This window comes from Nelumbo nucifera, chromosome 4, assembly GCF_055504915.1.
Source record: "Nelumbo nucifera cultivar China Antique chromosome 4, China Antique-T2T, whole genome shotgun sequence".
NCBI classification, from domain to species: domain Eukaryota; kingdom Viridiplantae; phylum Streptophyta; class Magnoliopsida; order Proteales; family Nelumbonaceae; genus Nelumbo; species Nelumbo nucifera.
This window is the reverse complement of record NC_142652.1, coordinates 34478523-34492258: the sequence shown is the minus strand read 5'-3', so window position 1 is coordinate 34492258 and position 13736 is coordinate 34478523. Positions and strand designations below refer to the sequence as shown.

Sequence of the window (13736 nt, the reverse complement as noted above, 5' to 3'; positions counted from 1 at the left end):
CAATGAAGAAGAAACTAATTCCTTTAAAAGGAAATGACAATGAAGATAAAAGATAAAGCTCCAACCTTCCACTGTAGTTATAGGGTTTAGAAGAGAAGGTGGGTGTGTGTACACATCCCCACATATGTTATTAATTATATTCAGTAACAGTTTAAAAGGATAATCTGCTCCTGGACAAGAAATAAAACACTAATTAGCGCAGATCACATAGATTGTTGTGCACCAGTTGAGGGCAAGAGTATGTTCAACTTTGACCGATGCAGCCTCGGGAACCCTGGAGATTTGAGCATTGGAGTATTTGGGACCACACTGGACAGATTTTACTCAATCTTTTCTGGTCCAATAGGTTTTGGTAACTCTACTAGAGCTGAATTGAATGGTCTCTCTTCTTCAGGGCTTAAAATTCATGATTGGGTGGCTGAAGGAACCAGAGACTGTAATTTGGTCCTACAGGGAAGCTACGAGAAGATTTAAATGGCTGACTACAAATATGACAGTTAGAGTTAAATGGGAAAGGAGATCAGCTAATGGGATGGCAGATTTTTTTAGCTAAGCAAGGGGTGCATAAGAATCATTTGTTTTGGGCTCAAATGTAATTCTGCTTCTGTAATTGAGGCTGCATCTCGTGCCTCTGTTTGGAAAGCTTCTACTATGTAACTTTCTTTATTGATCATTAATAAATCCTTATTACTTACCAAAAAAAAAATTGATTATTGCATAGGGAATGAGGGAACTAGAGGTGGAAGGAGACTGCCAAATCATAATAGGTTGGATGAGATCACGACTCACAAGATATAATCCTTAGGAATTTGGGCCAATGGTGAGACGAGCACAATCTATAGCTGCCACTTTGAAAAGATCATTCAACGGGGTGCATAGGAATTCCAATGGATTGGCAGATACTTTAGAGAAGGCTGGGGTGACAAAAGATCAATTAGATTGGGGATGTCCTGGGAGGAAGCAGTTTGTAAAAAGTCATTAGTTGGTTTTTTACTTGTTTCTTTTTCTTTTTGTTTTTCTTTTTTACTTATGCTCCAAGGTTGGAGTTAGCTCTGTACTCTTGGTCTGCTGCTTTTCAGAAGCAGACCAACTTTTCTTTCATTAATGAATTATTATAACTGTTTCTTATAAAAAATCCCCCAATCCCTATTAGAGCAAAGATCTAAAAGTTACGAACTTACCTAATAATCTAATATATCACATAATCTGGCACTGAAAATGTTAAAAGAGGGACTGTACATAGTTTACCTATTGTCCCTACAGTTTACCTATGGTAAACTTTAATGAATACATAGTTTACCTTTCCCATAGATTTTACCTACACATGGTTTACCTATTCTGTCTTGGCCCGTAGAAGCATTTATCCAATTTACATATGAGGCCTCCCCTTAATAAAAGATAAGACTTATCAGATTTGGGGGTCAATTATTAACAATACCCCCTTGAAAATGAAATTTCCTTCTCCACCTTTTTTGCTTTAGATTTCAGGTTGAGAACCCTACTGGAGTCTTGATCTCCATAAAGTGATTTGGTATTAAAGCAATGCTTGTAAAACCTGAATTGGAGCCTTCTGTTGCTTTCTTGTGATTAGGATCTAGTCTGAGATGGTGGGACTGTTAACCATCAGCGGCTATAAGCTTGGACATCACAACTGGACTGCTTTGCACAAGTGAGAGTCTTCATTTACAGCATCATCTTTCAAGGGTAGTCATTGCAACATTTATTTAAGGATTATATTGTTGGTGAGTTGGATTTTTCTAGTACTTTTCTGCTGGTTTATATTGGGGTTTGAAGGATCCTGTAATTGGATTAATTTCTGAAATCAATAGGTCAGCAATCCTGCTGTAATACTTTAAATCACTATAAATATGAAGTAGACCTGTTCATGGGCCAGGCTAGGGCAATAGCTTTTGCCGAAATATGAATGGACCCAGCCTGAAGCCCAACCTGAATCAGTGTGAAGCTGAGCCTGAAGCCCTGCCCATGAACAGGTCTAATATGAAGGTTCTCTATGCTATGATACTAAACCTAAATAAGCTGCCCAAGTTTCTACAAAAAAAGACTGCCTTCAGAAACTACAAAATCTAGTAATTCAATAAGTAATCTGCCCCGTATCTTCATTCTTTTTTTATGAATGTTTCTTTACAATTAAAATGCATAGTAACCTGACACCCTTCATGTATTAAATGGTGAAAGTAAACAAATTATAGTCATGCATATTCAATATAGACGCATAAGGAGTCCAAACATAATACTTATATTTTATACAAAAGCTATCAAAAATAAAACATATAGGTTGTAGGAAACTTTGGCTGAATATGCAATTAATCTTCAATACTACTATAAATGATTAAGAAACAATGAAATAAAGAAAGGGGAAGGGAAAAAGGAAAAATAAAGTAAAAAAAAAAATATCATCAATGTCAATGGACATAAAGTGTAGAATTGAACCAAATGGGGGAAGTTACTGCCTGAGTGTGTTAACTTCAATAGCTCCATTATTCTATCAATTGTTGCCTCACAGATCATTTCAGCAGAGAAGACAGCACTAGGAGTTAGTCCTTGTTGAGCCTGTGGCCTATAAGAAGGCGCTACATGAACAACACGCCTCCACCAATCAGGTGATGGAGTACTATGAAGAGCATGTCTTAAACAACGCACAGCTCTTTCCCAGTCCAAACTTCCTCTTTGAATAGAAGTAGCAAGATCCTACAACATTAATAAAACGAAAAAATAAAGGTAAAGGTATTAAGGTAATAACAATAACAATTTAACCAACTCTTAGCAGTCCAACCATGAGTCAATATCAAATGACAAGTTCATAATTCCACTTCAAACAGGTACCCCTTCACAGCTTACAAGATTAAATACATAGAAGGATACAAAAGAATATGTACTATATATAATTTCCATGAGAGCAGACAAAATCAATTTGCCCAAGTAGGGGGCTTGGGGCTTCCTAGGGAATACCTTTCCTACTGATTCTTTCCCACAAGATGAACTGCTGACGTCATCAGTCCATACAGGTGTCGGCAGCAGTCATTGAATCCTACATGGTTTGATTCGCCCTGATTTTAGAGGATTTTTTTGTATGACTCTTGTCCCTGTTCGAAGCTTCTATGATTTTTAGTGGTTTTTTCAAGGAGAAAATTGCAGAAATTCCTGATCTGATGTCGATCCTTATACACCATGTTTAATGAGTTCTTCAGCTGCAAAACCTAGACCATTCAGGTCATTTTACACTTTGGGAGTGACGGGAAGTGGTCCCATAATTTTCTAAGCCCTGTACAATTTTTGGGAGATCTTCTCCCTCTATTTTTCCACCGACCTAGTTTTTTGGCCTTTTTTTGTCTCTTAACCGTGTGGTGACCTAGTTCCTTGGGTCTTTAGCTTTGGTTAAGTAATGGGGGTATTTTTGGTTGACGAGAAAGTGTTTTGATAGAATATGGAATCATCTAAGGATGTACAGATGGTTTTCAATGTGCTCCCAGGAAGTCCAAATATTTTCAGTGATATGATAACTACTGTTAAACTTGATAGAACCAACTTTTTAGAGTTGTCCCAATCTCCTAAACTTACCATCACTAGGGGAGGTAAATTGGGATTCATCACAGGAAAGGAGGTGAAGCCAAATCTTGAAGACCCGAAATTTGCAAAGTGGGAACATGATAACTCACTTGTAATGTCATGGTTGATTTGCTCAATGCAACCTCATATTGCCCGGAACTACATGTTTCTTCCAACAGCCAAAGGTATTTGGGATAGTTGTTGCCACCTATTCCCAAATTAGCAGTACTGCTAGAGTGTGCCAACTTCAGAGAGAAGCTTGCAGTATGCGTTAGGGGAGAGAAGAGAGATCTGTTGCAATGTATTTTTCTTCTCTATAGTCTATCTAGGAAGAAATGGATCACTTGAAAGCTCTTGTATGGAAGTACCCAGAAGATGGTGAGCTAAGTACGTAGAGGAGAATAGAGTCTTTGATTTTTTTGGTTGGCTTGAATCTAGAGTTTGATTTTACCAGGCAACATATTCTTAGTGTCGGCATTGTCACTCTTGCTTCCACTTACTCCCTTGTACAAGGGGAAGAGAGCAAAAGGAATGCCATGATGTAACCTCCTATGATTGATAACTTTGCCTTTATGCCATCTCGACCTAAGTAAAATACTAGCAAGCACCCTATTACTGAGAAGGTTGAGGATGTTGTTTGTGATTATTGCAAAAATCCAAGACATACTAAGGAAAGGTGTTGGAAGCTCAATCCTCATTTAAAACCAAAAAAGTACAAAACCGGGAAGAAGGCCAATGCTCACTTGGCTACAGTTGGTAATGATGCTCAACCTTCTAATGTGCCTAACTCCGTAATGGATAAGCTCAGGAATATACTATAGCAGCTGAAAAAAGATGGTACATCCTCCTCATCTAGTTCATATGCCAAGACAGGTACTGCACTTTCTTGTTCTACATCTTTTAGCCAATGGATTTTAAACTTTGGGGCCAGTGCCCATATGACTGGTATGCCTTCACAATTTACCTCATATTTGTTAAACAATGTATGCCCTTAGCTCCAATCAGAATGATGTACATTATGACATTTAATGTAAATGAATAAAGTACATATTTGATTCATGTTATCATGGTGTGTTACTGTGTAATACCCTTAAACTAGACACATATGAGACTCGTGTTAGTTTAGAATCTTCACAGCCGTTGGATAGATCTGGGGAGATTTATCCTGCCAAGGCTAACACTGATGTGCCGCCAAGTTGGTTGGGGTGGCCAGTCTCAGCTGCCAGGAAGAAACCTGAGGTACATGCAGTGTGGGTTTTCTTGAAACCCTGAACCGGACCAAAAGTCCAATATTGCCCTGGACCTTGGAGATAGATGGGCAAAACTGGAATGTTACACCTGACCCCTAGACTCGATTATGATACTGCACTAGGTGTCGGATTGGGTTGTCTTTGATATGCCAATCAGTGAGATCCTTAGAAGGGGTCAAAACCTGGGTATGTTGGTGTTGAACAAGAGAAAAGGAGAGATGAGAGGTGAGAGGACTGAGAGCCCAAAAAGAATACTGCATGCGTGCAGTATGTTATTATTTATACTAGGATGGCCGTACAACTTAAAGAATGAAGAAATTACAAAAGTACCCTTGCGGTACCAAACATATATACAACAACATTTGTCAACACTCCCCCTCAAGTTGGAGCATAAATATCAATCATGCCCAACTTGTCACAAAGTTCATGATGTCTTGAGTGGTGTAGTCCTTTTGTAAAGATGTCTGCAAGTTGGTTCTCAGAGCTGACATAGGGAGTACACACTTCGCCTGTGATGACTTTCTCTCTGATAAAATGCTTGTCAACTTCGATGTGTTTTGTTCTATCATGTAGCACTGGGTTAGCAGCAATGTTTATGGCTGCTTTGTTATCACAGAATAGAGTCAGCTACTCCGTGAGCCATTGCACGATATTCAGTTTCAGCACGGGATTTAGCCACCACATTTTGCTTTTTACTTCTCCAGGTAACAAGGTTCCCTCCTATAAAGGTGCAATAGCCACTAGTAGACCTTCTGTCATTTTGAGATCCAGCACAATCTGCATCTGTATACACTTCAACTTTCAAATGCCCGTGTCTTTGAAATAACAAGCCAGCACCAGGAAACCTTTTTAGATATCGGAGGATTCTTTCTGCTGCTTCAAGATGAGTGGACCTAGGTGCATGCATGAACTAGCTAAGGACACCAACAACATAAGCAATGTCTGGGTGGGTCATAGAAAGATATAACAATCTCCCTACAAGTCTCTGAAACTGTTTTACATCCTTGAGAGGTTCACCTTCGCTATCACCTAATTTATGGTTGGGATCAATGGGAGAGTCAATTGGCTTCACTCCCATCTTTCCAGTGTCCTGAAGCAAATCTAGGACATTTCCTTTGGGAAATGAAGATACCCCTTTTTGAGCAGGCAACTTCAATTCCAATGAAGTATCTGGGAGGCCCTAGATCCTTCACTTCAAACTGAGTGACAAGGAAACTCTTCAACCTCTGGATTTCATCCTTCCAGTCACCAGTAACAATTATATCATCAATATATACTATTAAAGCAGCCATTTTACCTTCTCCTCTTTTCACAAACAGTGTGTGATCTGATTGACATTGCTGGTATCCTTTCTGCTGAACCGCAACATGGAATCTGCTGAACCAAGCTCTTGGTGATTGTTTCAGCCCATATAAAGACTTCTTCAACTTGCACACCTTCTGTTCATTGCCTTGAGCCTGGAAACAAGGAGGTTGTATCATGTAAACTTCCTCTTCAAGATCACCATTCAAAAATGCATTCTTGATATCAAGCTGATGTAGATCCCAATCTAGATTAGCAGCGAGAGAATAGAACTCTAATAGAGTTCATCTTGGCAACAGGAGCAAAAGTTTCTGCATAATCAACTCCGTACATTTGAGTAAACCCCTTTGCCACTAAGCGAGCTTTATACCTCTCCATCGTTCCATCAGCCCTATGTTTGACAGTGAACACCCATTTACATCCAACTGGATCCTTTCCCTTGGGAAGATCTACAAGTTCCCATGTGCCATTTTTATGAAGGGCATTAATTTCTTCCTTCATGGCATTTTTCCATTCAGGTACTGAAAGAGCTTCTGCCACATTCTTGGGGATAGGGACACTGTCAATAGAGGTAAGAAAAGCACGAAAAGAGGGTGAAATGTTCTCATAGGAAACAAAGTTGGAAATGGAGTGTTTAGTGGTGCACAATCTAACACCTTTCCTGTGAGCAATAGGGAGGTCAAGGTCATTAGCAGCAGAGGTATCAATTTCAATAGAATCATAAACATCATTGGGAGCCAAGTTACCTAAGTGGATATGATCCTCCCCCGAGGAGTTTGATGGCACTGGAGGTACAGCTTCTAGATTCTCCACAGCTCTTGAATTTGGTTGGCCTTTGCGACGACGGAAGAAAACACGAAAGGGCAGAGGATCAGAAAGATGAGGGAGCTGAACCAGTTTCTCCTCATGCCTACACTCCCCCTTAAGAGAAACAGGAAAGAAAGGCTCATCCTCAAAGAAAGAAACATCCATGGAGACATAGAATTTCCGAGAAACATGATCAAAACAACGGTATCCCTTTTGAGTGAAGGAATACCCAAGGAATATGCAAGAAATAGCACAAGAATCCAATTTCCCACGAGTGGGAGACAGATTTTGGACAAAGCACCAACAACCAAATACACGAGGAGGAATGGGAAGAAGGGGGGCCTTAGGAAAGAAAAGCTGATGTGGGGCCTTGTACTCTAACAAACGAGAGGTCATACAGTTAATGAAGTAGGTAGAACAAAGAATAGCCTCAAGCCAAAAACGTTTGGGGACATTCATATGGAGTAGTAAACCCCGAGCTACTTCAAAGAGATGTCGGTTCTTCTATTCAGCCACACCATTTTGTTGTGGTGTTCGGGCACAAGAGCTACGGTGAAGTGAACCACGTGAAGCAAAAACTCTGTGAGATCACTATGAAAAAACTCTTTCGCATTGTCTGACTGGAAAATTTGGATTTCAGTTTGAAATTGAGTGAAGACCATCCGCTGAAAATCTTGGATAATTTTTGGTACTTCCTCCCTAGTTCGCATAGGATATACCCAAGTATATCTAGAATAATCATCAATGAGGGTAATAAAATACTTGTAACCACTCTCAGATGGTAAAGTAACAGAGCCCCATACATCAGAATGAACAATGTGAAAAGGAAATTCAAATTTACTATTTTTTTCAAGAAAATGAGTTCTACAATGTTTACTTAACTGACACGTTTGACAAGAGAAATCTAAAACGGACATTGACTTAAACAGTTCTGAAAACACAACTTTTAAAGACTCAAAAGACAAATGACCAAGGCAACAATGCCATAAATAAACTTGACTCTTACAGGACTGACTCATAGACTCTGTAACATGAAGACCAGCCTTATTCTCCAGCATGTAAAGTCCATCAACCATACATCCCCTACCAATCATCCTCCCCGAGGCCAGATCCTGAATCACACAATGAGAAGGAAAAAGGTCAATGAGCAGTTTAAGGAATTAGTAACACTACTAACAGAGAACAAATTAATGGGAAATTTTGGAACATGTAGGACATCAAAGAAGGTAAGGCCAAGGGGAAGAGAGATGGTTCCTTGACCAGCTATGGAAGTGTATGATCCATCAGCTAGTCTCACCTTGTCTCCTCCAAAAAGAAGGTGATAGGTTTGAAAGTAAGAGGACGTACCAGTCATGTGTTTTGATGCTCCAAAATCAATGATCCATGGAGAGTCAAGGGTGTGAGAAGCAACATGGAAAGTTGAAGCAGAGTTACCTGACGTAGATGCAAATGAGGTTGAGAGAGGAGCATCCATCTGATGAATTGCTCTACCATAGAGCTCTAAATGGTCACGGAAGGAATTCATAATATCCTCCCTTGGGTCAGATCCAGAGAGATGTGTCTGAGTCACAGTATGGATGGAGGGTTGATTCTCCCGAGTAGCCATGTTGGCCATAGTGTATTTCTTTGTACCTTGCTGTCCTGACCTTTTATTCACATCTGAACCTTGCTTCTTATTCAGATCTTCAGCCCATTTTGGTTTCCCATGAAGATCCCAACATGTATCTATGGTGTGTCGGGGTTTCTGGCAATGAGTACACCACAATTTGTCTTTATCCTCTGTTTTTTTCTGGAGATCTCCTTTCCTGGAAGAATTTCCCACACTAGTAGAGACACCCCCTTTTGCTGCCAACACAACTGCATCTCCACCAGGGCGGTTCATCAAATTCCTTCTGCTCTCTTCAGATTGTACAAGAGCATAAACTTCCTGAACTGATGGAAGATCCTCAGAACTGAGAATCTGGACTCTGATAGATTCATACATAGGGTTCAAACCATGTGAGAAGGCAAACACTCTCTGCTGGGAGACAAGTTTCTTGTACAGTTTTGCATCCTCGTCACACTTCCAGTCCACATTCTGGTAATGGTCCAACACCTTCCAGACAAAAATCAAGTCAGAGTAATATACCAATAAACACCTCTCCCCCTGTTTACAAGTAGACGATTCCGCCTGTAGTTGATAGATCATGGCAAAGTGTCGCAGTTCTGAATATGTAGATTTTGCTTGTTCCCAGATCTCATATGTTGTTTCAACCCACATGAAATTCTTCCTTATTTGAGGTTGCATGGAGAGTAAGAGCCAAGACATAACCATGTTGTTCTCCTGATTCCATCTATGATATTCAGCACTCCCAAAGTGTGGTTCTTTAATTCTCCCATTAATATAGCCTATCTTCCCCCTTGCAGTGATGTACAGCTTGATCCCTCTTGACCACTCTAGGTAATTTAAACCATCAAGAGGGACAACAGCCATGGGAAAGGATAGGTCACCACCCCCGCTCATTCCATTCAGCATTGAGGAAACTCCAGATGTGGCAGAATCTTCACCACTCAAGATTTCAGATTTAAAAACAACACCCAAAGGAGGAGCACTGCCTCAAAAAAAAAAAAGACTGTTGTTGCAGCACACAAACAGGTCCTTATGACCTACGGTTTCACAGGGATCCAAAAACAAACATTGTTGTTGCAGCACATAAACAGGTCCTTATGACCTACGGTTTTACAGGGATCCAAAAAACAAAACACTGCTATTGCAGCACATAAACAGGTCCTTATGACCTACAGTTTTATAGGGATCATACGACCCCACAACAAAATGGAAGGAGAAAGGTGAAGTTCACCACACGCCTAATCGGCAGAACAATCAATGAGAGCAAAGTAAAAACGGTTACTTCAGTCCATCAACAAGGGAGTCGAACAGTCAATGAGAACAAAGTAACAAAAACGGGTACTTCAGTCGAATACCAGGGCAGCCGAACAGTAGATGAACAGTAGATGAACAGCAGATAATACCTTCGTGAACAACAGATGATAGCCTCTGAAAATTTTAGTGGAACATCAAATGGAAATTTCTCCATAAAACAGAACCTTCTCCACGCTGGAAGATGAAAAGTCAGGCAGACTTCTACTTGCTGAAAGCCGAACAGCAGATGGACACAACTAGAAGATGAAGGGACAGACTGCTCGACTTTGGAAGGTGAAAAAACCAGACTGCTCGACATCACCCTTCAGGCCTGGACGACCTGCTCTAATACCATGTTGAACAAGAGAAAAGGAGAGAGGAGAGGCGAGAGGACTGAGAGCCCAAAAAGAATACTGCAGGCATGCAGTATGTTATTATTTATACTAGGATGGCCGTACAACTTAAAGAATGAAGAAAATTACAAAAGTACCCTTGCGGTACCAAACATATATACAACAACATCCATCAACAGTTGGGACAGTCCGTGAATTCATCTGAGTGGGTGATCATAGTGACAAGATCAGCCCCTTTGTCGAACAAAGTGAATGATCAGGGGTGCTCTCTCTGATGGAAACCAAAGCTGTCGGTAGCCGATTTCAATCGTTGAAATTTGTTTTTGCAAAATATATGTTAGCGTAGGGGTATTTCTGTCTTTATACCTTGATTGATGTTGTTGATCTGTAATGTTGTGTAGAAACATGTGCTCTTAACTTAAGTTAGGGCACATAGGTCTTTTCAGTTATGTTTTAATAATAATATAAATACTTACTGGCCGACTGGGAGAAGTCAAGTTGACTCTTTCAGTTCGAACCAGAATTCTCTCTTCTCTCTTTCTCTCTTTCTCTCTTTCTCTCTTTCTTTATCACTTTTTCTTCTTCTACATAACTGAACTCAGTCAGGCCGAACTCTAAGGCAGACCTGAATTATAACATGGCATCAGAGCCAGGTTAAATCTGCCTAGATTTCTGCTTGCCTAGGGTTCATTCTCTGCGCACCCTATCTAGGGTTTTCTTCTTTTTTTTCTGTGTTCGATTGGAGATAAGGGAAAGGGCTGAAAAGGAGTGATCGCCCTCTTCCCTTGGGGGTCTCTATGCCTCCAGTCAGGTCGTATGTGGTCGGTTGCTATGATTTCTGAGATCGCCCTCTCCTAGTAGAGGAAGAATAGAGGGCCGAACTGTGTGTGGCTGTTGTGTGTGAAGCGGCTGTTGTGTGTGGACTGCTCTCCTGCTCGCATGGGTGTTACTTCAGCGATAAGGTAAAGGATTTCAGTGCATGATATCTGTTATGGATTAAATAGGAGGTGTGTTTCAGACCATTTGCTAGGGTTTCGGCCAGTAAGAGCTAGGGTTTATGCTGGTTTCTTTTGCATTTTGAAGGAAGAGATATGATCATATAGTGGTGAGATTTCAGGTAGTTGTAGGAGTAGGCTTTGTGGTGTAAAGAGCACACATTCCAGCAACAATTAGTGCTGCAATCAGTGTGACAGGTGTGACCTAGTGGTGTGTAGTGTGCAGATCTCAGTGATAATAGAATTCAGCAAGTGTGCAGAATTGGTGATAACATAATGGGAGACAATAAGGATTATAAACCTAGTGTGATGGTGCCTACAGACTACCTGAATGTTCAGATGACCTCCATTAAGTTAAATGGAGAGAATTATGTGCCTTGGGCTAAATCCGTTGAAGTCTTTCTGAAGGCAAAGAAGAAGGTAAAACACATCAGAGAGGAGAAACCCTCCTCTGACTCTCACGAGTATGAAGACTGGGAGCAAGAGGATGCTCAGATCATCACATGGTTGTGGAAAAGTATGGAACCCAGGATTAGTGTGAACTTCATGTTCCTTGATACTGCCAAAGATGTGTGGGACCATGCGAAGAAATTGTATTCGGGGCAGGACAATACAACCAGAGTGTATCAGCTTTATCAAGAGTACTTTAATCTGCAACAGGGCAATCAGAGTCTTGAGGAGTACTATGCCAACATGAGGAACATACGTAATGAGTTAAATGTCTATCATCCTCTCATTTCTGATGTCAAGATTCAGCAACAACAGAGAGAGCAGCTTGATGTGACTAGATTTTTGGTGGGACTAAAGTCTGAATATGAACCAGTACGGGCTCAGATATTAGGGGGATCAGCTCTTCCGTCCCTAGAAAAGGTATTTGCTCGACTTCGGAGGATTTCTATCGGATCTACTGAGAACTCTAATATCTCAGATAGATCTGCCTTTGCTGCATTGAGAGGCCGTGGTGGTAGAGGTGGAGCTCGGGGAGATCAGTCTGGCCGTGGTGTTGGTAGTGGTTCTACATATGGCCGAAGTGGCAATGGTGGGTCTACTTATAATCGTGGTGGTGGTCGTACTGGGAGCAGAGATTCAGGGAGAGCCCGTGGTAGAGGACGTAGCTCAGGCCCGAGGAAGTGCACTCATTGTGGTATGGATGGACATACCATCAACTATTATTATGATTTACATGGTCCTCCCTCAACCTGGGCCAATCATGCCGCGACCAGTGACTCAAGTTCCAGCTTTAGACAGGAGAATCATTCATCTGACCAGTTGCCTCCTACATCCAAAAATGGTCCCATGAAGGAGATGGTGAGTGTTCCCCGTGATGAATATGAGAGGTTTATCCAATCACAGCAAAACACGGCGACTTTTGCTCACTCAGGTATGGCTTGTCTGGCATCTACACCCAATCCCTGGATCATTGACTCTGGAGCCTCCGATCACATGACTGGAACTCCAGGTGTGTTTTCCTCCTTATCTCATTGCTCAACATCACAATTTGTTACCCTTGCTAATGGTTCCACATCCTCAATTTGTGGTGTTGGTAATGTTGACCTAGATCCTGTATCCCTCTCATCAGTTTTGTATGTTCCTAAATTGCCTTTTAACCTTATGTCTATTAGTAAGCTGACCAAATCACTTAACTGCTCCATTACCTTTTATCCTTCTATGTGCGTCTTTCAGGATCTCAAGACGGGGATGAAGATTGGTGGAGGGCATGAAGCAGGTGGACTGTATTATCTTGACAGTGGTGGTGGTAGAACTTCAACAGCTCTCCAGTCATCTCTTTCTCCTCTCCAGTGGCACTGCCGATTTGGTCATCCGTCGCTCAAAGTCTTGAAGTCCTTAGTTCCGTCCTTGAGTCAGCTTTCTGTTTTGGATTGTGAGTCGTGTCAGTGCGAAACACCATTGTGTTCCCTTTAGTTCTAGGGTTGATAACCGTGTGTCGAGTCCTTTTTCTTTAGTTCATTCAGATGTTTGGGGTCCTTATAAAGTAATGTCATATAATGGATACAGATATTTTGTCATTTTTGTGGATGATTTTTCAAGGATGACGTGGCTCTATTTAATGAAAGAAAGAAGTGAATTGTTTACCATTTTTCAAAAATTTTATGCTGAAATTCGTAACCAATTTGGTACCCACATCAAAGTTTTTCGTTCCGATAATGGTCGCGAATATTTATCCTCATCATTTCAGGAATACATGGACCAACATGGCATTATACATCAGACCTCGTGTACCTACACCCCACAACAAAACGGGGTGGCTAAGAGAAAGAATCGCCATCTCCTTGAAACAGCAAGATCCCTAATGCATCACATGCATGTTCCCAAACCTTTTTGGAGTGATGCAGTGCTTACCTCTTGTTTTCTGATTAATCGGATGCCCACGTTCATCCTTGATGGTCAGTCTCCGTTTCAGGTCTTGTTTCCCACTTTGTCTCCGTTTCCTCTTACGCCGAGAGTTTTTGGGTGTGTCTGTTTTGTCCATAATCTGGGTCCTAGGAACGACAAGTTTGATGCCCGTTCTCTCAAGTGCATCTTCCTTGGCTATTCTCGG

The 13736-nt window shown here is 41.1% G+C and overlaps 1 protein-coding gene across 2 annotated transcripts in view; it reads right to left on the bottom strand.

The window, feature by feature from the left end:
- Positions 1-13736, bottom strand: part of LOC104607371 (mediator of RNA polymerase II transcription subunit) — a 113092-nt gene that overhangs the window by 75287 nt on the left and 24069 nt on the right. For both annotated transcript variants that reach the window (XM_010273001.3, XM_088903119.1), the window contains exon 5: positions 2472-2709. In XM_010273001.3, the coding sequence (XP_010271303.1) occupies positions 2472-2709 (238 nt within the window). The remainder of the gene's footprint in view (positions 1-2471; positions 2710-13736) is intronic.